This window comes from Cynocephalus volans, chromosome 4 (genome assembly GCF_027409185.1).
Source record: "Cynocephalus volans isolate mCynVol1 chromosome 4, mCynVol1.pri, whole genome shotgun sequence".
Lineage (NCBI taxonomy): Eukaryota > Metazoa > Chordata > Mammalia > Dermoptera > Cynocephalidae > Cynocephalus > Cynocephalus volans.
Genome location: NC_084463.1, coordinates 2,781,320 through 2,808,627, shown reverse-complemented (window position 1 = coordinate 2,808,627; position 27,308 = coordinate 2,781,320). Strand labels below are relative to the sequence as shown.

The window sequence follows — 27,308 nt, the reverse complement described above, 5'->3', positions numbered from 1 at the left end:
CAGGGATTTGATAAAAAATAATATACAAATATGACTCTTAAAGCCAATTAATAATATAAATAAATAGGCATCTTCTTAATATGCTGTAATTTTTTTCAAATGCATATGTCAGCCTCATTTCCATGGTTACAAATCCTATAAGCATCAGCTTCAAAGTCAGAAGCAAGACACGAACATATCACTGTTATTAGCTAACATAGTTCTGGATATTCCATTTGACACATTTAGAAAGAGAAAGAAATAGAGGTATAAAAATTGTGAATATTGCTATTATTTTCCAAAACTTATTGTTTACCTAGGAAAACTCCTATAAATCATAGCTCAATAAAATATGTAGGAGCAAAATAAACACTCAATCCTTAATGGTGTTCATATCAAAAGGATACAACTACTCATGTAATGCTAATATTCTTGAGAAAAAAATATAACAATAGCTAGGCATTTTCAGACAGAAAAGTCTCATGAGAATGCAGTAGCCTTCAGTAGATTTTCAAACATACAGGAAAACCAAAATAACTAAATCAATGATACTGGTGCATGAATTCAGACAGACCAGATACTGTAACAGAATATTGTACTATCTATCTACATCTGTACATTTCTATGTATCTCTCTGTTTATCCTGAATGCTAAAGATGACATTTATTTACATCTATAGAAGCAGGAAGGATTTGGAGCTTCTGCCCAGAATAAATGCAAACTTCACTTAGAACCAGTGCCTAAAGCCATGATGCATTGCTCCTATGCAGAACCTCACTTAAACGTTATATGTAAGGTTTTTTGGGTTTTTTTACTTTACATTTTTTTGATTAGTAAGAACTGTCTCATTGAGCACTAAAACATACATATAAAAGTATTGCTGCTTCTATGACTCTGCCCACTTCCAGGTGTGGGAATGGCCGACTACTGACTTCAAGAAGTGGAGAGAGAGATACCAGGTGTATGACAATTTTCTTAAGGCACCTACCTTACCTCTAATCAAATACTCCCCACTCTGGATTTAGTGCAGAGCCCTGAGGGACAGTCCACAAAGAAGGGACGGGTCACAGACTCATGGGTGACCCCTACCACCTCTGGCAGGATAAAAATGAGCAAACTAAAATTTCTCACTTCAGGAATATTCAGTCTAATCCAGGGTGTCCCCCACAGCCCAAGCATCTCTTTGTTTATTCTGAGAGCCTTAACTGCATAAAGTTCCTCCAGGGGTGGTATTGGAGGGATGGGGCGGGGGGCAACTGACTCATAGTTATATTCATTCTCCACGTAGGTTCTCACCTCCCAGGTTTATGGACCCGATATAGAGAGTATTGCTCCAAGTTGCCTTCTTCCCACCTTGTCCTATGTTATACTGAGGAAGAGAAGAGGGAAGGAATGAAGCAAGGAAGTAAAAAGGAGCAGAAGAGTTCTCTCCCCTTAACACCGATGCCCTGAACTTTTGCTGGAAAGTTCCCTGTTCAACCCTTAGTGTATGAACAAAGCTCAGGTGGAGTCTGAATCTGAGGAGTCCCCTGAGGAAGATGAGCTGGAGCCACTGCCCTCAGATTCATCCTCTTCATCTTCATCTCCACTGCCATCGTCCTCTTCCCCGTCTTCCTTCTCATTCTCTTCTGATCCCCATGAGGGATGATAATTGACTTGAAAATTCTCTGTTGATTCTGTCCCTTGAACCTCCAGTCCCTGCTCCTTTCCAAGTCCTTCCTGAAGACTCTTTGCTGGTAAGGACTGCAGATCTGTTCGTCTAAACTTGGGGTTTGGGCCTCCTGTCGTGGGCCTGTTCTTACACTTAGTATAGGTTGCCTCTTTGTACGCAGCATATTCCTCGGGAGACAGACTCTTGAGCCAGAGATCCAGGTCCACCTTGTACTGTTTCTGCAGCTCCTCAGCCTGGCTGCTGTAATGTTCCTTCAGGCCCCGTGGGATATGCTGCCAGCGTCTGCCAATCTCCACCATCTGCTCTCTCAGGGTCAAATGTTGCAGCTCCCTACTCGACCATGAATCTTGGTGAAACTTGTGGTATCCATTCATAGGGGGCTTCCTGGGCTCTCCATGGAATTTCATCTTCTTGGAAAATTCATCAGTTTCTGGAGGAGACCTCACTTCTTTCACATTTCTCTGAAACTTCTGTTGGGTTTTGCTATGGCTCCTCTTGGGGACACCAGATTTCTTGGAGTCCTCAACTAGATCAGGGTGGTCTTTTCCGAACTGAGCCAGTTTTTCCTCAAACTCTTGCTTCCCCTTTTGGAAATCCTCATATTTCTGCTTTATCTGCTTTGGGAGCTCCTTGTACTTCTCAGACAGCAACTTGTTCAGCTCCCGGTTGGTCGGCTCAGGGTTCCTTTGAGAGTACTGAGGCCAGTTCTCCTTGACAAAGCGGTTATATGCAGTTAGGGGCTTCTTTGGGAAGTCTGGATGTTTCTTGCAGTTTTTGCTTTTGTAGGTATTTTTAATGTGCTCCTTAGCTTCCAGGACTAATTCTTTCAAAGCATGGAACTTCAAGTTAACAGAAAACTCTAACCACTTGAGCTTACACATTTCTCCAGAAAAATCTTTAAAAGCTACTTTTTCCCAGTCTTGATGTGATAGGGTTGTTTTAAACAAATGACTGTTATTGGACAGGAGATTATTCTCCATGGATTCCAGTAGCCTCAGGATGTCTTCATTGGACCAGCAGTCTTGTCCTCTGTGCAGTACCATTTCTCGGTCTTTGGGTTGCTTATTAAATCCTAGTCCTTCAGATATCTCAGCAGGAGCTCAAACTTCACTCTCAAGATTCGGCAGATGATTTATTTCTGGAATTTCTGCAGTATGTGTGATTCTATGTTTCTGAGGAGAAAGAGAAAAAAAACGTTACTCACTTTTTATGGTATGAATGAGAAAAATTACACCCCACTTGTAATATACTCATTCTATCATTAATTTACCATTAACAATATACAGTAAATGAGGAATCGCCTACTTCTAAATAGAAATTTATATTTTCCTTTCATATGCTACATTTGAAATGTTGAAAATATGCACCAAAACCCCCTACTCCAGTCTGCCTTTTGCCAAATTTCACCAGAGCCTATCTTCAAGCGAACTGAAGAAGTCAAACACCAGGCCACTCAGTCAAGAGACTTCAGATAACAGTAAAGCCCTGGAGACTGAGAGCAAAACATTAAAATGAAAACAGAATGACTAAAAGGGAAAGAATATTCACTTCGTAGTGCCCTGATAATGGCCACTTGCTAATTGCAGACCAGATACCCACAACTAAAGTTGCAAATGAGGAGCTGGAACTAGAATGAGACAAGTTAATGATCTCCTCACCATATGCATCACCTGTGGTCTCTTTATGGGTGGCACATAAATCTGTAGTAAATGACTGATTGATAAAGTTTTTTGGAATGAATGCTTTCTGGTGAACCATACTGCTTCTCCTTTCTAGAAAAAAATTAATGAGTATTATAAAAGGTTTCCAATTCTACCTGGTTAATTCTTCCTCACATTTAAGTCTTAGGAGAAGTTTTACCTCCTCTAGAAAATCCCTCCCATATGCTTGGCACTTACAAGAACTTGAACATGGGACAAATCTGTCGGCTATTATTTTCTAATCAAATTTTTCTTCTAGTGTAACATCTCTGTGCATGTTTCTCAGATCACTTCCCAAATTCTCATGACCCTTTTAATAGTCTTTTCAGAATATCCTATTCTAAGCTAAGGCTCACATATGCCAATTTGCATACAAATACAGTGCATAAAACATTAGATAATACCATGTATTTTGTGAATGACACAGGAGCAAGAGAAATATAACATGCACCTTCAGAAAAAGAATGCACGAGATGGCAAAGAAAACTTCAGACTTCAAAAGAAAGGGGAATTTCTGAGAATGAGCTTCTTAATATCAGAGAAGATGATTTGAGAACTATTTTTAATTCTCAGTGAATCTAAAAGGTTTTGAACGCCGTCTAAAAATTTACTGGAAGATTGAAGATCCTAATTACAATAATATCACATAACTAATACATGTGTCTGAAAATAATAGATTAAAATATTCTAAAAGAGCTCCCGCGAGCACCACTGGCCGAACCCTCGTGTGAAATGTGAGATCCGTAACCTGGAGGGGTGCAGAGGAGGGCCGACACCCTGCTCCTGTCCTCTGGCGCTGTGCGGCCGCCTCAGGATCAGACATGGCCCAGACCGTGAAGGACTTATAGGGACGGCTGCCCACCGGGTCCCGGGGCATGGGCAGGCGCCGCGGTCTGTAGTGACCGCGAATCCGTGTTCACCATGAAAGGCGGGCACAGAGCCATCTTTAATGGGATTGGTGCTTGCAGCAGGACACCATCCTGGCCGAGGGCCTTCACTTTAGGATTTCCTGGTTCTAGTACCCCATTATCTAGGACATTCGGGCCAGACCCAGGAAAATCTCCTCCCCTACAGGCTCCAAAGACCTGCAGATGGTGAACATCTCTCTGCAAATGCTGTCTGGGCTCAATGTCCAGGAGCTTCCCAGCATGTACCAGCGCTCAGGGCTAGACTACCAGGAGCGAGCGTTGCTGTCCATTGTCAATGAAATGCTCAAGAGTGTGGTGGCCAAGTTCAATGCCTCACAGCTGATCACCCAACGTGCCCAGGTATCCCTATTGATCCTATGGGAGCTGACCGAGAGGGCCAAGGACTTCAGCCTTATCCTGGATGATGTAGCCATCACCGAGCTAGGCTTTAGCCGAGAGTACACAGCTGTTGTAGAAGCCAAACACGTGGCCCAGCAGGAGGCCCGGTGGGCCCAGTTCTTTGTAGAAAAAGCAAAGCAAGAACAGCAGCAGAAGATCGTGCAGGCCGAGGGAGAGGCTGAGGCCGCCAAAATGCTTGGAGAAGCACTGAGCAAGAACACTGGCTACATCGATCTTCTTAAGATCCAGACAGCCCAGAACATCTCCAAGACGATCGCCACATCACAGAATCACACCTATCTCACTGCTGACAAGGTCATGCTGAACTCACAGGATGAAAGTTTCACCTGGGGAGGTGACAGCCTCATCAAGGGTAAGAAATGAGCCTGGCAACCAGAACTCCACCCCCAGACAAGATGTGGATCTGTTTCTTCTCCACTGTTTGAAGAGCCAGCTAAGGGTCCAGCATACACCCACCACGGCCCCATTATCATGTGATGGTCCCCTGTGTACTCCTCCTCCCAACTCCTCTTGGATTAAGGAAGACTGGAGAGCAACTCTTTTTCAGGGGAATGACTTTCCTCCTTCTGTAGTGGCAGGGGATGTTGGGACCGTGTGTGATCTCTCAGTGATTTCCTTCAGTGTTGTTCTCTCCTGCAAGGTTGGGAAGCGATAACCACCATCCCAGGAATTAGTAATTTTTTATTACTTAAAAAAAATTCTAAAAGATTAAAAGAATAATTAAAGTTCGTATCTGAGATAGAATAGGGGATAAGTCATAGCCCATAATGTAAAAAATGTTTTTGGAAAATTCTTCTTAATGAATGAAGACATAAATAAAAATAATTAAGTCTTGCAAAAAAAATTGAAATAAATCAAGAGTGGAGGATCAAAATGAAAGTAAACTAAAAATTATTGACTTATTAATTTCAAATATCAGAAAAAGTCCTATTTCATCAATGTCAGAAAACTAAAAGTAAAAACAAACTAACAGAACAGAAAGACAGTAATAAGTAAAAGTAACATTCATATAAAAAAGTAGAAAAAGGAATGAATAAATAATTCCATACATTGTATTTATGGTCACAACTTACTTTCAAATAATTTAGATAAAAGAAATTGTCATAAACCTCCAACAGCAGTATTTTTAAGCGAGGATTACCAAAAATAATAAATAAATAAATATAAGATGTATTCTAACTCAAAAAAAAGGTAAATTATATAAATTGACATTGGAAAACAGATGCATAATATTTGAAATATGAATCTAAAAAAGAAGAATTGCTATTTTTCCAATTCTAAAAGTTATGATGATGTGTATAGAGCAATGGAAATGAAAATAGAGTTATGTTTTTGTTATGTGGCTCTTTTACGAGCCAGGCATTTTTCCAAATTTTCCTCAGTTGACTAGTGTCTCCCTAAAGTGTATGTCTAAGTCCCAACCCTGATACCTGAGAATGTGACCTTTTAGAAATAGGGTTTTTGCAGATGTAATTAACTTGATGATTTCCAGATGAAATCATTCTTGATTTAATGGGACCTATATCCAATACCTCGTGTTCTTATAAGAGAAAGAAGAGGAAGGTTTGAGACAAAGGCACAGAGAAGACCATGTGGAAACAGAGGCACAGTGGAGTTATGCCGCCACAAGACAATGAAAGGCACAGGTTGGCAGCAGCCACCTGAAGCAGGAGAGAGGCACTGGCTGGAGTTTCCCTCGGAGCCTCCAGAGGGAACCAACCCTGCTAACCCTTGCTTTTCAACTTCCGGCCTTCAGAACTGTGAAAGAATAAATTACTCTTGTAGGCTACTCAATTTGTGATAATTCATTATTGCAGCCCTATGTAAATAATACACAAGTGTTTTACAATTACTATCTCATTTTTCTCCTCACAATTCCATGAAGTGGGTTTACTACTATTATTCTATTACAGAGATGATGAAAATAGAAAATCTAAGAATTTATATAACTTTCCAAAGTTGTAGAATAGTTTAAAAATAATAATAATAATAAGAGAAGACTGTTTAAAAGAACATACAGAGAGCAAAATAGATTTTGTAAATTAAAAATACCATAACAAAAATAAAAACTTCAAAATAATATTAGAAATACAAAAGTGAGAAATTTGATTAACAACAGGAGATTGAAAATTATGAGTTAGAAAAAATCAGAAAACAGACTCAGGTGGTTCAAGATAATGTAATGAAGGGACTACTAATAATGCTGTCACCAAGGTTAGGAGAACCATCAAGGTAAGGCTCTCAAGTCTAAAAATAGGGGGAAGCTGTTTCCACTCACAAACCTGAAAGGGAAAAAACAACCTCTAGATGAACAGGAGGGATCAGCTGGGGGGCATGTAAATCCTGAGAAGAGATTTTTAGTACAGAGAGTTTGAGGATGAGGTGGCAGGTTTAGCGAAAATTGGAAAAATTAATAAAAAAGAAATATAATACCAATACATCTTATGGCTTAGCTGTGATTTCATTTTACAGAGAAACAATAATTGATAGAATAATTAAACCAAAACTCATGATGTAAGTGTTTTGGGAAAATAAGAGAAAGGAAAACAGTGTGTGTGTGTGTGTGTGTGTGTGTGTGTGTGTGTGTGTGTGTGTGTGTGTGTGTGTGTGTGTGTGTGTGTGTGTGAGAGAGAGAGAGAGAGTTTAAGGAGTTAAATAACTAAATTCCTCACTCCTTTTAAAGTCAATAAACACTTTTCTGTATTAAGAAATATCAGAACAAGTATATTATTTCGAATTATATACAGTATAATTGGGACTGTTTTGTCAGGCATGTGAAGATGAAGAAAACAATCTCTCTCTCATCAGAAGCTCACATACACCAACAAATAAAATATCAACCAAAAATCACCATTGTGGAGAAATATGCAGGTGCTGTGTGAGATGACAGGAGGAAGCCGTTCTCTGTGTTTCATGCATTTTGTCTTCTGCACTTATACATAGACATACTCTTCTTATTACCTGTGGGCAGAATGTGAGAAAAATGACTATACACAGACAGTCTAAAATTAGACACCCCCAAAATTTAAAAAAAAACAAAAACCATTCACCAAAATTAGTGAGCAAAATGAGTTACTTTTTATTACTATTATTATTATTTTATTACGGTGACAGAGCAGTACAGGGATTGAAATCTGGGCCCTCGTGTTATCAACACCACTCTCTAATCAACTGAACTAACCGGTCAGCCCCAAACTAGTCACTTTCAATACTTTATTTTATTTTATTTAAAAACCTCACAACATCTACCCTGGGACAAAATAATTGATTAGTATTGCATCAATCTTGGTTAGAACACAACCTTTTTTTCAATACTCTTGCATTTAAATAACCTTAATGTAAAGGGTAACCATTGTTGAGAACAGATCAACATACTCCACAATCATGTCAGACGTACTTTTCAAAGGTCATCCACATTTGGAAGTCTAATATATTGTGTTTTTAAAATAAATGACAGTAGGTTATCAGGATTACTACTTCTAGACCAGTGTAGGAATCATTCAGCAGAAAATCCTCTCAATTCTGGTACATAAGTGTGGTCCGCAATGCCACCTTTCCACATCTATCAATAATTTCTGGATTGTTACTGGGCACTTTAAAGACCAAGAATGAAGCCTGAAGTTCTAAATGAGAGCACCTTTCACATTCTACAATATTTTACAATTAATTTTAGGCCCCATGCCAAAAATAAAACCACAGATAGCTAGGCCTTCCCCTCCAGAATTTCACAATTTGTATATACGAGGAACGTAAAATAAAGGGGAAAAAAATCATTAATTTCAAAACAATGATAGAGACCAAAATTCTATAGCTCAAGAGTAAACTGAAAACAATTACATGATTTTTATTAACTAGGCTTCTGACAGTTTGGTTAAAAAAAATTAAGGGAAAGACACATGAATTCTTCTTCTCAGAACTCTGTACTCGCCTGAACGATGTATAATTGTTCTGATCAGTGCTTGCAAGAAAATCTACCCAATTGACAGGAGTTCTACGTACTCTGGGCTGTCTGGACGGCAGCTGTAACTTTCTCAGGTTTCCACAGTTCAACCAAATTCAAGGGCCTCTGAAGAGAACAAACCTTGCGTTTAGAACTCTTTTATATTAGGTTACCTAAAGGCTCACCCTGATTAGGTTTTTGGAGTATCCAGTCAATACCTGAAGAGCGGAAGGATATACCTTCACCATTGATTGGATTAACTCTCTTACTAATCTCCATGAATAACCCACTTCAAACGCCCATCCCTAGTGCTGGTTTTTCTGGGCACTGGTTTTTATACACCCACAGGACAAATTCATGTCTGAGTTTCTGGGATCCTTCCCCGTACTCTCATTCCAGCCTCAACATCTGACAATATTTTAATATGACATTTGAATACACATCCTTCCCTTCTTTCATAATTTCTGCTCTTTCTTCACTGTGATCTAGGATTTTATATCATCTGCATTTCATCATGGCAATTTAAATCCCTTCGTTCCTGATCAATGTCTACAGTCTTTAGAATCAAAGATTAACATGTCAGTGATTATTGTGGGTGGTTTGAGAAAAAGAGTGAAAGAGTAGGGCTCAAATATCTGGTACTCCTGGCTGATTTAATTTTAAATTTAGGGAGACGAAATAGGCAGTGAGTAGGAGGAAAAAAAAAAAAAAAAAGCACATAATTTTTTTTTTAAATTTTATTTTGTCGATATACATTTTGGCTGATTATTGCTCCCCATCACCAAAACCTCCCTCCCTTCTCCCTCCCCCCCCCAACAATGTCCTTTCTGTTTGCTTGTCGTAACAACTTCAAGTAATTGTGGTTGTTATATCTTCTTCCTCCCCGCCCCGGTTTTGTGTGTGTGTGTGTGTGTGTGTGTGTGTGTGTGTGTGTGTGTGTGTGTGTGTGTGTGTGTGAATTTATATATTAATTTTTAGCTCCCACTAATCAGTGAGAACATGTGGTATTTCTCTTTCTGTGCCTGACTTGTTTCACTTAATATAATTCTCTCGAGGTCCATCCATGTGGTTGCAAATGGCAGTATTTCATTCGTTTTTATAGCTGAGTAGTATTCCATTGTGTAGATGTACCACATTTTCCGTATCCACTCATCTGATGATGGACATTTGGGCTGGTTCCAACAAAAAGCACATAATTTTGTTGAAATCAATTTGATCAAATTCAAATTGGTCAAAAAGATACCTGGACTTAAATAATGACTTATTTGAATAAAGAATGTTTAGCAGTATCAGGCTTCATAAGTTATTTTAGAAATAGGCTTCCTTTGTTTAACATTTTTATATCTAGGGCCAGCCTGTGGCTCACTTGGGAGAGCGTGGTGCTGACAACACCAAGTCTAGGGTTAAGATCCTCTTACCGGTCATCTTTAAAAAAAAAAAAAAAAAAAAAGTTATGTCTAAATGAGTTACCAACAAGTAATTAACTGAATATTTTGAACAATAGCATATTACTTTGAAACGCCTAAATTAATGAAAATTTTAAATAGATAGTTTTACAAAACTGTAAATATTAGTTAATTTTGGAAATATTTTAAAATTATAAATATGCATAGACACAGACAAAAACGTACAGAAAAATATCACAATGGCTAAACTCCTTTTTGTTCATTTCAATGTAATAACTTCTTGACTCTCTTTTTAAAAAATTTATCATCTCTCCATATCTTACGATTTTTTGGTAATAAGAATAAAACTCCTGGGGGGGAAAAAGCTATTTTTGTAAGAATATATTAACAGATACAGATACATATCGCTCATATAAGTCACATTAATAGCTATTTAGGTGTCATTAGTTACAATTTTATATGGCATTTAATAATCAACAAAAATGATTTAAGAAAGTCAATAAATGTTGCATGTATATGTTTATAATACAAAATTCTGATTATTTAAATTTTAACATATTTACTATTACTGAAGATTATGAACATCCATGATATTAATGAAAAGCTATTTGTTTCCTCGAGAAAGCAATAAGTGAACTACAATTATAAAATTTTAAATTGGTCAATATTAAGAGATGATGATATAAAATATTGCTGATTATGAAATGTGTACTCTTCCATACTACTGATGTGTTTTATATGATGTTATTGGAGGATTTTTGCAAACATGCATTAAAATTCTTACTAATTTGCCTATGTAAAATTCTTACATATTATGGACCTGGTCATTCTAGATCTAGAAAAGAAACCTAAAGAAGTTTATGGGACAACTTGAAATTTGAAACTTTGCTTCAAAAATTTCTCTCCCTGGTATGTGTGATATACATACAGGGCAGAAGAAAAACTTCGTAAGCAAAGACTGAATTTTCTGGATTTTAGAAAAACTTTCTTTTATTTGTTAAATGATCTAGTAGCTTGAATTGTGTCACCAATAAGGTATGTCCAAGTCCCAATGCCTGGTACCTCCCAATGTGACCTTATTTGAAAATTTGGTCTTTGCAAATGTAATAAGTTGAGGCTCTAGAGATGAGATTATGTGAGTTAAGGGTAGGTCGTAAATCCAGTGACTGATGCCTTTGTAAAAAAAGAAGAGGAATATTTGAGAGTGAGACACAGGAAAAAAAGTCATTTAAAGAAGGAGACAGATATTGGAGTTATGTTGCCACAAGTTAAGCAACACCAGGAGTCATCAGAAGTTGGAAGAGACTAGGAAAAAGTGTTTATCCCCTTGGAGACTTGTGGGAAAGTGTGACTTAGCTGACACTTTGATTTCAGACATCTATCCTCCGGTTCTGTCAAAGAATAACTTGGATTAAGCTACCAAGTTTGTGGTAATCTGTTACAGAAGCCCTAAAAAACTAATACAATGATAACCAATATCAAGAGTGGCCACCTCTTCCTTTCCTCCATATATTTTCTGTGCCTTTAATTATTACATGCAACACCTCAAACACAAGGGAGCGAGGCTATGAGAATTTTGCCTTTAACAGTAATAATAAAAAAGATAGCAACTGATATTTTAAATTATTTAAAGCAATGTGAACTCCTTTTATGCATTGCTACCTGCAGTGTAAGAGATTTATAGCCTAATAAACAAAAATACAAAAAAAATTCAAAATAATAAGATTTTAAAAACATTTTATTGTAAATTGACAATTCATAATTATATATAATCATAGGGTACAAAATGATGTTATGAGTTATTATCACAATGAATAATAATTAAATCAAGCTAATTAACATATTTATCAATTCAAATACTTATTTTCTATAGTAAGAACATTTAAAGTGTGCTCTCTTAACAATTTGGAAGTACATTATTATTACAGTATATTATTAACTATTGTTAACTATGTTCGCCAGGCTATGCAATAGATCTCAAAACAAACCCCAAAAAACTTACTCTTTCTGTCTAACTGAGAATTACTATATGATCTGGCAATCTCACTTCTGTGTATTTACCAAAGGAATTTGAAATCAGTATTTTTAATGGATGCGTTCATTTTGTGGCTCTATTTGAAAGAGCCAAGTTATGGAAGAGACCACAGTGTCCATCAATGGATAAATGGATAAAGAAAATGTGGTTTATACACACAAGGAATACTATCCAGCCTTTAACATGGATAGAGCTGGAGAATATTTTTCTTTTTTTGAATAGTGCATATTTTTTTGCTATTGAAAAGAGTTCCAAAGTTACAATGAAATTTGAATAAGGATGTTTCTGAGTTTATATTTGATCTCTTTCTGGGTCTTTGATGTAAGAACACATTTTCTGAAGCTACATTCTGCTAAGGCAATCTGGTATTTGACAATTTTATGTACCAGAGCACACATTTCATGAGGATGACTTCATCCTTGATATATGCTACCCCCAAAATTTCAATCTCAAGCGCATGCACAAAAGAAGCACCAGTTTTCAGTGACCACCGTCACTGAACTGACTTTCCCATGCTTAACAGAGCCACTGTTAGTCACTTATTTATTTTCTTGTCAGCATGCTAGAGGAATGGAATCAGAACCTTAGCACACATTTTATGTAAGAACTCCATTTTGAATTTCTGATTTTTTTCTTTTTTTTATTGAATCATAATTGATTGTACATATCTATGGGGTAAAGTATTGAAAATCCATACCTGTGTGCAATATGGGATGTGCAGATCAGGACACAATGTAGTAATCATTTTTTGTGACCCTTTACTAACTTCTCACTAATCCCTCTCCCAATTTCCCACCTCTGGTGGCCTTAGTTCAGTTATCTCCTTTTGAAAGTTCAGCAAATTATTATGGTGGTTGTATCTTTCTTCCTTTCTTTTTTTGTTTTTATTTTTATTTTTACTTTTAATTTCTCACTTATGAGTGAGGACATATGGTATTTCTGTTTATGTACCTAGCTTATTTGGCTCAACATAATTTTCTCTAAATTCAAACATTTTGCTGCGAATGGCAGAATTTCACTATTTTTTATGGCATAGTAGTATTCCATTGTGTGTATATATACTACGTTTTCCTCATCCAGTCATCCGTCAATGTACATTTAGACTGGTTCCAACTCTTGGATATTGTAAAGAGCTGCGATAAACATGGGGGTGCAGATATTCCATGGACATGATGATTTTCATTCCTTTGAGTATATACCCAGCAGTGGGGTTGCTGGATCATATGTCAGTTCTATCGATAGCTGTTTGAGGAAACTCCATACTGTTTTCCATAATGGCTGTACTAATTTACAGTTGCATCAACAGTGTAGCAGTTTCACCTTTCTCTGCATCTTGGCCACCACTTGTTATTCTCTGTCTTTTTGATAATAACCACTCTAACTGGGTTGAGATGATATCTCAATGTGGTTTTGATTTGCATTTCCCTGATGCTTAGTGATGTTATTTTTTCATGTGTCTGTTGGTCATTTATGTATATTCCTTTGAGAAATGCCTATTTAGCTCCTTTGCCCATTTTTAAATAGGGTTACTTGCTATTTTACTGTTAAGTTGTTTTAGTTGCTTATATACTCTGGATATTAATCCTTTGTCAGATCCATAGTTTGTAAATATTTTCTCCCATTCTGTACATTGTTTTCTCACTCTTTTGTTTCTTTTGCTGTGTAGAAGATTTTTAGTTTGATATAATCCCATTGGTTTATTTTGTTGTTGTTGCCTGTGCTTTCAGGGTTTTATTCATAAAACCTTAGCCCAGTCCTACTTCCTGAAGTGTTTCCACTATGTTTTCTTTTAGGAATTTTATAGTTTCAGATCTTATATTTAAGTCTTCAATTCATTTTGAGTTTATTTTGGTGTATGGCAAGAGGTATGTGTATTAGTCCATTTGTGTTGCTATAACAGAAATACCTGAGACTGAGTGACTTATAAGGAAAAGAGGTTTATTTAGCTTAGGATTCTGGGACAGCTGCATCTGACATGGGCCTCAGGCTGCTTCTGCTCATGGCAGAAAGCAGCAGTCAGCCAGCTGGTACAGGAAGATCACATGGCTAGAGGAAGCGAGAGAGAGAGAGGAGGTGCCAGGGTCTTTTTAAACAATCATCTCTCTTAGGAACTAATAGAGTGAGAAATCACTCAAGCCCACCACCACCAGGTAGAGCATTAATCCATTCATGAGGGATTGGCCCCCATGACTCAATCAGTATCCAACACTGCCACATTGGAGATCAAATTTCCACAGGAGTTTTGGAGGGGACAACACATCCCAACTCCATCAGTATGGGTCTAGTTTGATTCTCCACATATGGATGTCCAGTTTTCCCAACACCATTTATCAAAGAGGCAGTCTTCTCCCCAGTGTATGTTCTTGCCTTTGTCAAAGATTAGTTGGCTTTAAGTAGGTGGGTTGATTTCTGGGTTCTCTATTCTGTTCCACTGGTCTGAGTGTCTATTTTCATGCCAGTACCATATTGCTTTGGTTGCAGTAGCTCTGTAATATAATTTGAAGTCAAGTATTGTTATATCTCTGGTTTTATTTATTTATTGCTCAAGATTGCTTTGGCTATTTGGGTTTTTTTGCCATTCCATATAAATGTTAGGGTTATTTTTTCCATTTCTGCGAAGAATGTCATTGGCATTTTGATGGGGATTGCACATGACTCTATAGATTGCTTTGGGTAGTAGGAACATTTTCACAATGCTAATTCTTCCAATATAAGAGCATGGAATGTCTTTCCATCTTTTTGTGTCCTCTTTAATGTCTTTCAGCAGGGATTTGCAGTTCTTGTTCTACAGATCTTTTTCCTCCTTGGTTAAATTGATTCCTAGGTATTTCTTTTCTTTTTTTTTTTTTTTTTTTGGTGACCATTGTAAATGGGCTTGCTTTCTTCATTTCTTCTTATTGTAATTTGTTATTGGAGTATAAGAACGCTACTGATTATTGCAAGTTAATTTTGTTTCCTGCAACTTTACTAAAATTGCTTATGAGCTCTAAGAGTTGTTAGTTTGTTTGTTTATTTGTTTTTGTTTTGTTTTTTGTAGTGTCTTGAGGTGTTTTGTGTAGATAGGATCATGCCATCTGCAAATAGGGACAGTTTGACTTTGTCTTTTCCAGACTGGATGCACTTTATTTCTCTTGACTTATTCCTCTGGCAATTACTTCCAATACTATAATAAATAGGAGTGGTGAGAGTAGACATCCTTGTCTTGCTCCTGTTTTTAAGGGAGAAGCTTTCAGCTTTTTCCCATTCAGAATGATATTGGTGGTGGGTTTTGTCGTAAATGCTTTTATTGTGCTGAGCTACTTTCCTTCTATTCCTAATTTGCTGAGATTCTTTATCATAAAGTGATGTTGAATTTTGTCAAATGCTTTTTCTGCATCTGTTTAGATGATTATATAGTTTTTGTTCTTGATTTTGTTGATGTAATGTATCACATTTATTGACATATATTTTGAACCATCCTTGCATCACTGGGATGTTTCATTATATGGTCCATCTTAATATTTCTCATTGAAAATTACCGCTTTGTAAAGCACCATCTTGAGCTTAAAGTATATCAGTCTATTATTATATTTAACTTTGTATTCTTCTGTAGTTAAAGTTTTCTTATCATATGCATATATTACTTTAATTTGAAAATCTTTCTAAAAAATGCAAAGACTTTATGAGCACCTTTCTGTGTCAATATATGTGGAACGTCTTCACTTTTATAAATGGCTAAATATTCTGTATCACATTTAATAAAACTATTACATTATCACTAAATATATTCTATTTTTTTTTCCTATTTGTAATTGAAAATAATGAAGTAATATTCATCTTTCTTCTTAGGTGTTTTAGTGAATGTTTCTATAGGCAAAATCTCCCAAAGTTGAAATTGTAAAATTTAAAGTATGTGTGTAAACAGAAAGGAGATTGTTGGGAGGGAGGGGGGAGAGGAAGGAGGGAGGGAGGTTTTGGTAATGGGCCACAATAATCAACCACATTGTATATTGACAAAATAAAGTAAAATTTTTTTAAAGTATATGTGTATTTAACATTGAGATGTACTTTCAAAGTGAAATAATTTTTTTATGAGAATAATATTCATTTATTGGTTCAGTTAAGTATGGCTTTCTGGCTTAGAGATAATGGGTCTACATTAGAAAATAATTTGTTGAGGGATAGGTTAGGGATAACTGAAATAATTGGCTAGACATTTTCTTTACAGTGTTTTTACTTTAGTCTCCTGTTATTTAAGCTCCACACCAACAACAAAGCCTCCTTTCTATGGAAATTGTTTTAATCTCTTAGTCACTGCCTCTTCCTGCCTGCAGACTGTCTGTAATGCCACCAGCTGATCTGTTGTCATAACCGAGCATTCAAATGAAGCTCCTATTTATTTTAAACTCTTCATTATGGCACACTTGCTTCTCAGTGCTACACTTGGGTAGTCCTGCTGCTTCTTTTACCGAGAAGATACAGTCCTGTCAATAAAGCTAATATCATGAAGCCAGCCATGCAAATATATTTCATGTACTAATCTTGGAAAATCTTTTCTTCTCAATAGATCTCCTTATTTCAAAATGGAATTTAAACACTTCATTATGGCATACTTATCATTCAAACTGAGGGCATAATTAATATTTTTCTCAAGTATACTAGGTTCAAAGGTTGCCACAAAATGTCATATTTCAATAGCACTTATTGTGCTATTGAACAAATAAATTCAGAGGATGCAGAAAATATGGAAAGCAAGAATGATTGAATGCCTTGATAAAGCTTATTGCAGAGAAAAAAGATAATCAAAGATCAAAGCAAAAAATGAATGTGAATATATATATGAATTAAAATTTATATTTTTGACAATAAGAGTATAATTGGTTTTGGTGAAAGGGGAATAGACATAAAATTGTGCTTATCTTGGTTGGGGGAATGATACAGTTATCTTTAAAAAAACCCACAAATTATATAGAAGAAAGTAACCTTAAAAATTAAGGTGGCAAAATGATTCCAAATATGTCAATAACTAAAATGAATAAAATGGATTAAACTTACCAGTTAAAAATGTATTTTTTATAGTGAACCGAAAAAGAAGAAATGACAATCTATTGTTTAGAAGACACACTAAATTATTATGATAAGGGAAGTTTGAAAATAAGAGAACAGAAAATTCTAAGTGAAACAAAATTAATATTTCTGGTTTTCTCCCAGGCAAACCATTAAATAAAAAGTCTAGTTTGTTTTAGAGGGACATTACAGAATAAAAATGTTCAGTTCAATAAGGTATATCAATTATAAGCATTCTAGCCTGACAAATATCCTCAAAATTAAAAGCAAAAAATTGAAACAAAAATGGAGATACATTGACAAATCTACCATTGTTTTAGATAATGAATATATATCTCAATTATGGGTAATGCAAGAACATAAAAAATTCAGCAAGGACATCAGGTAATTGAACTACCTAGTTAACAAGATTAAGATGATAAGCAGACACAAAATTCAATGTTATGAAACACATTAATCTCAAATATACATTGATCATTTTCTAGATTTTAAAGCCAGTCTAAAACAATTCAACATAATGTCACAATAAGAACATTTAGTAAACTATGAATAAAAGTTTTTTTTAATCTGAGAAAGTATATGCTTAGAAGAAAAACATACAATGCCATTGTACATGGGAAATTCTTAGATGTGTAGAAGCAGATATAAGAACAATGGCATTAACTATTACTGCTTTCACTGGGTACTGTACTGGAAGTCTAACCTTTTACAATTTATTGAAATGGTGGGGGAGGAAAGGTAGGAGAGGAAAGAAGAAAAGAAAATTATAGGATTGAAAAGTAGAAAATAATACTGTTGATATATTTATATCTGTAAAGGATGATTATCTTGTAGAAATAAAAAATATATATACCAAAATAATTAGAAAAAAATAGTAAACAGTTAACAAACTGTCCTTAAGATTAAAAGACTTTTTGAGGCCCATGAAACTCTGAATGCTCTGGCCCCTCTTACCTCACTCCACTTTTGTTTCTTGCTCCCTCCTAATTCAATGGCATTTCTCAGTTACTTGAACTTCCTACCCACCACACCCTAGTTACCATTCAAGTGTCTTCAGATGCCACTTTCTTAGTCTACCCTAAGTTTATACTTCATTATATATTTCCTTAACTCCCTGGATTTTTTTTCTTCATAGCATTAACCCAAATTGTAACTAAAACTACTGTAGTATGCATTCAATGCCTTGCTCCCTGAATATGTTAGCAAGACCAAGGCCAGCCACCTGGCCCAAATAAAAACCCTGGCTTGCTTTGCCAAAATCTGTTACCCCAGGTCATTTAGCTCCTGGCTTAGGCTCACCAAAATTTTGTTACTGAACCCAGGTCCAGCTTCCTGCCCCCGCAAAAAACCAAACACTCCCAAAGTCAAGTGTTGGTGAAAATGGAAGTCAGCATTTATGGAAGACCAGTGACCTGAGCAGAGATGTTAGGCTAACCCATTTCTCCAGTAAACCTGAAGGACCTTGGCCAGACTAAAACCATTTCAAAGACTCAGATTTACTGATGGGTTTTCAAAGATGAGATTGAAGGAATGGAATGTGGGAAATGAAAAACAGAAGGGAGATGGATATGAGCTGTGGGGGTTCCATACAAGGAGCCAAGTGCAGGTCTTGCCAAGCCTCCATCTGGTTTCTGTTCCCATCCTTGCTGTTATCTTAGGGTCCTGCAGGATTTTGATTTGCCTCGAGGTGGAGTCAGCATAGCTTTATTGATGTCTTCCTTGGTTTCTCAGGGTGTGGGTAATATGTGACTGGTGGCAAGTTTACAACCCCAGGCTGACTGGAAAGCAACTTTACATTCACATAAATAATGTCATGTTGTCCCCTAACCAAGGTTGAAAATAACAAATAACCTTGGGAAAAAAAGGAACTCAGAGAAATGCATGCTAATAAAAAACAAACAAACAAACAAGCAAACAAACAGTGTCCTTTTAAAATCTTTTAGATCCCATAGGGTTTGGGGTCCCAACATGACTTCAGTCCTGCTCATTCCAACATCTTCCACACTATCAATAGTTCCTTCCATTTCTGTGGAACAGAAACAACTCACCTTACTGCTTCTAGTTGAGTCAGGTTGAAGAAAGGGTTAATTTGGAATGGAACTATTTGACATGATGGAGGGCACAGTTCTTGGTACTGGACTGGAGTGGTGGAGGGATGAAGAACATTTGTTTATTGTCTTATTAATTGATTGGTAACAGGTACCTTACCCAGAATTACCAGGCTATACATTAATTGGTACATCAATGATTTTTAACAAGTTACATGAATCCTTTGTTTAGAAACAGGATGTCTCATCAAAATTATGCCCCCACCACCTTCAAGGCTATGAGTACTTTTAAAGAACTGCTTGTGTAGATAAAACATCATTTCCCTCTTTTTGATCAAAACATTTCTCATGAAACCATTGATGATCAATTGCATGACTGAAAAAGTTTTACTTTTCTTTGTGTTGATCCCTCAGTGCTGGGGAGGCTCATACCCAGGTAGACTGAACCCTTGGTCCTGGGAAAGCTTATTCCCAGGTAGTCATGTCCCACATTGGGGGGAAAGATGAAACAGCAGTTAGGCCAAATCAAGGCAACAGAAAGAGCAACAGAAAGTGGGGTCAGGAACTTAAAAGAGACATGCTATTCTACAACTGATGTTTTCCAATTGTATCCTATTACAAAGACAAAGCAAAATCTTATTGAACTTATGCAAATATTGCCATAAAAATCGCAAGGACACTCACAATCACTTTCCAAATTTTGGAGAAATTAAATAGGGAGAAAAGGCAAATGTTTCTATCTTTGTTCATAAAAGTATAATTTATCAAATTGCCATAAGTTATACATAGCTTAAGTGACAAAGTTTCCTTAAATCTGGAAAACAAAACATTTAAGTAAAGAACCAACAATGAGAAATGCTAAACATTATGTTCATTAGTTATTTAACTGTATGTAATTAATTTTTGCTTTGCTTAATCTTGATTAGCAGTTTTATATACTGATCACATTTCTTATTAGAGATCTGAAAAACTTTTCTTCTTGTTCTTAAAGATATTTGAAAGCTGTGTTTAAGAGTACTTGTTACAGTTCTTTCCATGAATCTAATTGAAGATGCCTTTAGAGAAAAATCAAAATATCTTGCAATTTTACTAAGAACAGATCAATTCTTCAAGAAAACCTTGTTCAAAGATAGGGGAAATTTAGTTCTGTATTAGTGTCTTTTAATATCAAAATAATTCTCTTCTAATTATAGCCAACTTAATCACACAAAATTATTTCATAAATTTCCCCTTCACAAACCATTACTAAGATGTACTCAGACATTTGCACCACATGCTTTTAGACTTTCAGTTCTGTCCTATAAGTCCTCTTTCCTAAATAACCCATCATTTTCCTTTAGGACAAAAGTTCACTACACAAGAAGCTTTCTTACACATAGCTTTCTTCACATCTCTCTTCTCCTACTTACTTGTTCCTTTCTAGCAACAATATTAAATTAGCCTCATTTATCTAAAAAGTGCATAATCAAAAATCATTCTGTTTTAGGCTGGGTTTATAACTTAAATTTTAAAAACCTCTAAAAGAGATGAATATAATCCTCTTTGACCAGTAAACCCAGGCAAAAATGTACGCTGATGATTCTGAAGACATTTGTCATAGCAGTCTGATTTTAAAAAAAAAAAAAGCTTTCTAATCTTATTTTTTTTCTTCAGTTTCTGTTTTTTTTTACTCTTCTAATTTTTTTCTTCAGTTTCAGTTTCAAATGACTTTAGGGTTAAATTCTCAAGTATTTACATATAGCTAGGAGTGGGTGAATTGTATAAGAAAAACAAAGTATCCAAGTGGCCTTGATTCTTTTAATAGGTTTCTCTTAAACAGTTTCTGTCTTAACTCTTGCAGAACTGTGTGCACAGATAGACAAATTTTGTCCAGAGACTTAGCCAATTATAACTGTCAAGATCATAGTTTGTTTCTCAAACTTGCCAAGAGAAACTCACAAAAAAAAAAAAAAAGTTCTTTTTAGTCATTGGGTTTTTAATGATCAAAAGGTACAAACGTAGTTTTTCAAAACCAAACAGACAGAGCTTTCCCAAATAAACAAACAAAATGCTGGCTTCAGTATCCTCGAGTCATTTCTCACATCCAAAATGTTACCTTTAACAACAACAACAAAAATAGTGTAGAACTCCCAGTGAGACTTAGCAGCTCAGAGCCTGTCAACCCCCTACTAGAACTGCCTTCCTTCACCAAACAAAAGGCAGGGAATTGGTGGTTAACACCACTGCTGCAAAATCAGAAGAAGTCTCAAAAAATCCCATCCATGGGGTTTCCCTACCACAGGCAGCTGGCACCCACGGGTGGACCCAGCCTCACTCCCACGGCATGAACAGGTAAGCCCTAGCTTGCTCCTGCTGCCAACTGCTCTGTTCATTGCGGGGCTAGGCCACCGGGAGCACTCAGCTCCTGGCTTAGCTCACCAAAATTTGTTACCAGGAACAAGTCTGGCTGCTTCCCCGAAACAAAAATCCTGGCTTGGCTTGCCAAAATCTGTTACTCCAGGACATCCAGCTCCTGGTTGAGGCTCGCCAAAGTCTTGTTACCAAAACCAAGTCAGGTTGCCTGCACCCTAACAAAGCAAGCCACCCGAAAGTCAAATGTTGTGGAAAATGGTAGTCAGATTTTATTCAGGAATACCGGGGACCAGAGGAGAGATATTAGGCTAACCCATCTCTCTGGTAAACCTGAAAAAGACCAGCCAGAGTAAAACAATCTGTTCTTAGTACCTAGCATGAATGATTAATAAATAAGCAATGAAATAATCCAAGAATGAATTCAGAATCATTATTCATAGTACTAAAAATATATTTGCAGACTGAAAGGCAGAACATCTCAAATCATGGTGGCAATCCTCACAAATTATCTTAAATATGTATAAATTTAAATTGGTCATCTAGAGTTATTTCAGAGAGTCCCATATGAAGCTTAGACCAAAAGTATTTTTTTGTCATTCTCAGCCTGCAATTTAGATAGGATTGCTACTGATTGCCTGTTCTCTACAGTAACTGGCTTATTTAGGTGTTATTATTATCATTAATTTATGTTGAGATTCTCTGATTCATAGTTAAGAACTGTTTACATTTGGGACTCATAATTCTTTGTTGGGGGTTGTGGGGGGGTGATGCTGGCTATGCCGTGTAGGATTTGAGCCAAATCCCTGTCTCTACCCTTAGATATCTAGATATCGGTACTAACTATCATTTGTGACAACCAAAACTGTTTCCAAACATCAATAAATATTCCCTGGAGGGAAAAATTACCCCCAGTTGAAATCTTTTCCATAGAATTGGAAAAAAATACATATGATATATTTATAAGATCCTTAAAGCAGTTTAGCCATACTATCTGGTTCTTAAATTCTAAATGAACATAAAAGGCAGCAACATAAGATTCTCAGGAGATTTGTGTGTAAAAACATAAGCATACTGGTGAATAAGTAATATTGAGAAAGAAAAATACAAATAAATTAGTTAGTCACAGTCTAGCCAACCAATTTGTAGAAATAGATATGATTTTTTGATCTATGTAAAATTACAGAGAAGTGTTTAAGGATAGCATGTAAGGAGGAAATAACAAGCTCTACAATCTGTTCTTACCTGGTGCTTGAAGAAAGTTGTTACTACAGATTAAGTGAGGAATGATGTCTTTGTACTCTGAACATTTGCTGAGGCAGTGCCTCCTTCACTTGATATGAGAAGCTTCCATGACCCACTCTAGCTTTCTGGAAACTGTGTCAATCTTCCAAGCACAAAACTACAAAAGTCACAAGACTTTTTCTCGATCATCATTTTCTGAGCCTTGCATCACACTTCTTTTCCATTAGTGTGATTTGTTTTCTTAATAGAAATGGGGTAATGCAGTGTTAGTAGTGGGTGTTTCCCAAATAACTTTGGAAATGGACTGCAGGTGAGGGGAGGGATGAATTCCAAGTGGCTGGGAATAAACAAGCGCATGAATGAATAAATAATCTTTCTCCAAAATTGGAAGGAAGGAAGGAAGGAAGGAAGGAAGGAAGGAAGGAAGGAACGAGGGAAGGAAGGAAGGAAGGAAGGAAACAATTCCCATTGATCCCAATTCCTTATCACAATCACATTTCTGTCCTCATTCAGTTTTCTGTGGATTTTCTGCCCATCTTTCACAAAGTATCTTCTTTCTAATTTTCTCAAGCAAGAAAACAATGAACTTAAGCTCCGTCTTTAAACCAAAAACATGCTTGTAGATTTCTGATCCTCAAAAATTTGAAAGGTTTAGAGGTCTCAAAGACCAATTTGTATTAGGTGACTGGCCTGTTTCCTTTTTAAGGAAACCTCAAATGAATACCAATAATGGGAAATCAAATCCTATAAAGTCACAGAAATTTGAGACATCAAATGATAAAAAAAAAAATTTATCTGTTGAATAAAATTTATAGGAGGCCATTAATGTGGACTGAGCTCCTGCATTAAGCCTCAACAGACCAAACTAAAATGGAGTCATTAAAAAAAAAAAATAAATAAATAAAATAAAATATTTTTATTTGCAAAAAAAAAAAATAATAAAAAAAAAAAAAATAAAATAAAATGGAGTCATTATTGTTAATGTTCCACATCACTAAACCGAATCTAAGTTCCTTAACTGACCTTCTGAGAAATCAGGAGGGATAAGGTAATAGTCGAATGTACGAACAGGCCATTTTTAGCCAGCATGATAAGGAAGTTCTCTGTGCTTTAATTCTTACAAGAAGAATAACTGAACGAATCTGATGTTAATCAATCCACTTTTTATATTATGCTGTTTCCTTGTTCCTGGTCAAGCTACCTTATAAAAACAAACAGTTCTGCCATTTCTAGCACAGCACCTCTCTATTTCTCAATGATATGCTGATCAATTCATGAATCACGAATAAAAGCCAATTAATCACTTAACTAAATTTGTTGAAATTTGTCATTCGGCATATCTGAGCATATAATGAAAAAACCCAGAGACATGAGGAAATTTGACCAAAATCACACACACATCAGGAGTTGAGCAGAGAACAGAAATAACACTTTCTGATTGAAAAACAGTATAGTTACCATGATCTCATAACAGTAACATTATTTTAAATAATCCCGAATCTTTGGTCACTAGCAATGAATAAAAGGAAAGCTGATAGGAAGACACCACATTCCTCTCTAAATCCAAAGGCTCCTCAGCTAGAGTTAGTTACAATGATAAATTAGGTAAGGCTGATAAAATTGAGGGGACATGGGAAACACTGCATTTATGTTATTTTCATTTATTTGCTTTATTTCGCCACAAAGAGGTTTTTTTTTTTTTTCCCTACTACCTTTAATTAATCTTAGTTCCTTCGTGTTCTCATGTTCCTTAATGTGTCCTTTATGTTAGGGGGTTCTCAGGATTTCATCATTGACTACATTCTCTTCTCACATTGTGCATTATCTTATTTACAATTTCATCTCCTTGGTATTATCTCACATATGCTTCATTCTCCATATCGGGTTTTATTTTTATTTCTATAAAGAATTAAATTTCTGCCAAAAAGAGGGCAAACAAGTAAACGAATAAACCCTTTTGAGCATGGGAACAAGGGGAGTCCCAGATTTTTTATGTAACTTGCAAGGTTCCACGTAATCTCACCTTTTTTTTTTTACTTCTCCACCACAGGTATGTCCCATATGCTAATAATTCCAATGTAGGTCATCAAAACTAAAGATTTAGAAAGTAAAAAGAATAAATATCTCCAGAAGTATGATTAGAATAAGAAATTCTTGGTTTAATAGCAGAGAAAATTTGCCAAATAGATACACATTTTCCTCCTCTTTCAAAACCAAAGGTAAATCTTAAATACCCATAGAAGCAAATTCTGCCTGTACATACAAGTAAATCCATGCTAAATAAGAATATTAGCTATAACATTTCTTTGCAAAATGAAAAATATTGGTAGCAAGGCGATATTTAGGCTGAAATGGCTGTTGCTTGTTGAAATTTTGGTGTCAATGGAGAGAGCTCAGAAGCCTTAGGTGTAAATGAAGAAAGCATTGGGTTGAAGGCCCAGAAAGTGAAATTCTACAATCTGAGATCACTTGAAGTGCAGATAGTCAAAAAGAGCTTGTGATGAACTCTCTCCATTAGCTAATAAAGATTTGTATGAAATGCACTGGAGGAGGAGAGTAAAGGTTAACTATGGAATCTAGGTGGTAGGGATGGAAAGAATAAGGGAATATTTCTGATATGTATTTTCATAATTTGCATAATCATTACTGTTTAATCATCCATTTAACAGATTTTTAAAAGAGTAAGATGTCCCTTGCCACATGACCTTTAGTTAGCCAGACATGGATAGGTGAATACTCCTCAACTTAGTAATGGAGAAAAGCAGAGTTTACTCATCCTTGAATACCCATTCCTGGTTCTAATTCAAAGAAATATAAAGATCATCTTATCTTCACTGAACACAACCTCTTGGGGGTATTTCTCTGCTGTGCTTGTTGTTTGATATTTTTTTTCTACTAAAACAAAAAAAAAAGAAAAGAAAAAGAAAAATCTTTGTTTATCCAGCACTCCCAGCCATGCCCAGGCTTAAAACAATAGGTTTAGGGTTTACTCTGTGTTAGATACTAGGATAAGCTTTATACTTGCATTATGTAATCTGACTGTCACCAACAGTCATTGAAATGTTTGTTGATTACCTACATTATTTCATCTGAGAATCAACACACAGCAAAGTCAAGATCACAGATTTTGGAGACCAGTCACATAGTTCAAATTGTTTAAATTCTTCCTGGCTTAGTTTCTTTATTGTTATCATTGGATTATAGGGTTTTAATATTTAAAGCATATAGAACACATTTATATGTAAGATGCATGACAAATGCTCGATAAACATAAGCTCTGTAAGCTCTTATTATTGCTAGGAATGACAGATGATGAATCTGTGGCAAATATAATTAGGTGACATGTTCAAGGCCACACAGCTAATACTCATTCCCAGGAATGGCAAACAGCAATGTCTACCAAACTTCAGATATTCTTTTTTAATTAACAAGCATTTGTTAATTTCGGCAAAATTTTTAGGAAGTGTATTTGGTGGAGGAAATACATTGGTGAATATATAGTTAAGTGTGTCACAGAACAACTGAAACAAAAATCAACAAAATATTGTATCATGGTGAAATGGGAACAGAGAGTAAGGGCACATGTTTGTATTTCATCCTTCCATCTCATCTTTCATAACCTGGGGGATGGTCTTAAATTAAGATAAATAAATTAAAATAAATAATGCATGGACACCATGACTGTAACACACACACACACACACACACACACACACACACACACACACACACACACACACACACACACACACACACACACACACACACACACACACACACACACACACACACACACACACACACACACACACACACACACACACACACACACACACACACACACACACACACACACACACACACACACACCCCGCATCTAGCCTTGATGCTGATAGTCTCTTTACTCCCAGCTTCTCAACACACTAACAGGTGTTTCTGAAAACAGTGGAAAATTGATTCGGTTTGAAATAGCCTTGTGTAATTTAATCAGTTTTTTACATCAACCACAAATCCTGAAAATTTATACTATTCAATTAATGCTCCTATCTTTAATAGCAAAACTACTCCTTTCAAATAATTGTCTTATTTATTTATTAATTTAATGATTCAAGTAACTGTTAACTTTTCAATATGTAGCAGTCATTTTGTTATCTGCAGGGACTCTGGCAGTGAATATAATAGACTTGCTTCATATTTTGGCATTTATATTATTATAAAAGTTAAAGAAAAGAAAGGCTGTTCTGGGATCATAAAAACAAAAGTCAATCCTTGTCCTGAGGATCAGAGGTAGTTTTCTATAATATGTATGGTTGCTTCTTTTTTTCCCTGAGGGTGATACAACTGTAGGATTTATTATATCAATAAGAGAGAGAAGAGGTCAAACTGACATGTGTTTTGTGGATAACCAGGTCTGTCTAAATGTGCAAACCCCATTAGATCGTTAAATTGGAATTGTACAACCATGCATGTGTGTAACCTCAGCAAGCTCACAAAACATGTAAACAACCACAGCATATATTCTCGATAATGGGATGCAAAAGATGATTTTAATTAAAAGAA

General features: G+C 35.9%; 1 protein-coding gene and 1 pseudogene across 1 annotated transcript; one reads left to right on the top strand and one right to left on the bottom strand.

Moving 5' to 3' along the window:
- Nucleotides 1–1,479: 1,479 nt before the first annotated feature.
- On the bottom strand, nt 1,480–2,694 carry LOC134375047 (upstream-binding factor 1-like protein 1). The gene has a single exon (XM_063093178.1). It carries the CDS (start codon nt 2,692–2,694, stop codon nt 1,480–1,482), a length of 1,215 nt encoding a protein of 404 aa, XP_062949248.1.
- A 1,478-nt stretch (nt 2,695–4,172) lies between these two features.
- LOC134377060 (prohibitin-2-like) lies at nt 4,173–5,063 on the top strand (annotated as a pseudogene).
- Nucleotides 5,064–27,308: the final 22,245 nt, after the last annotated feature.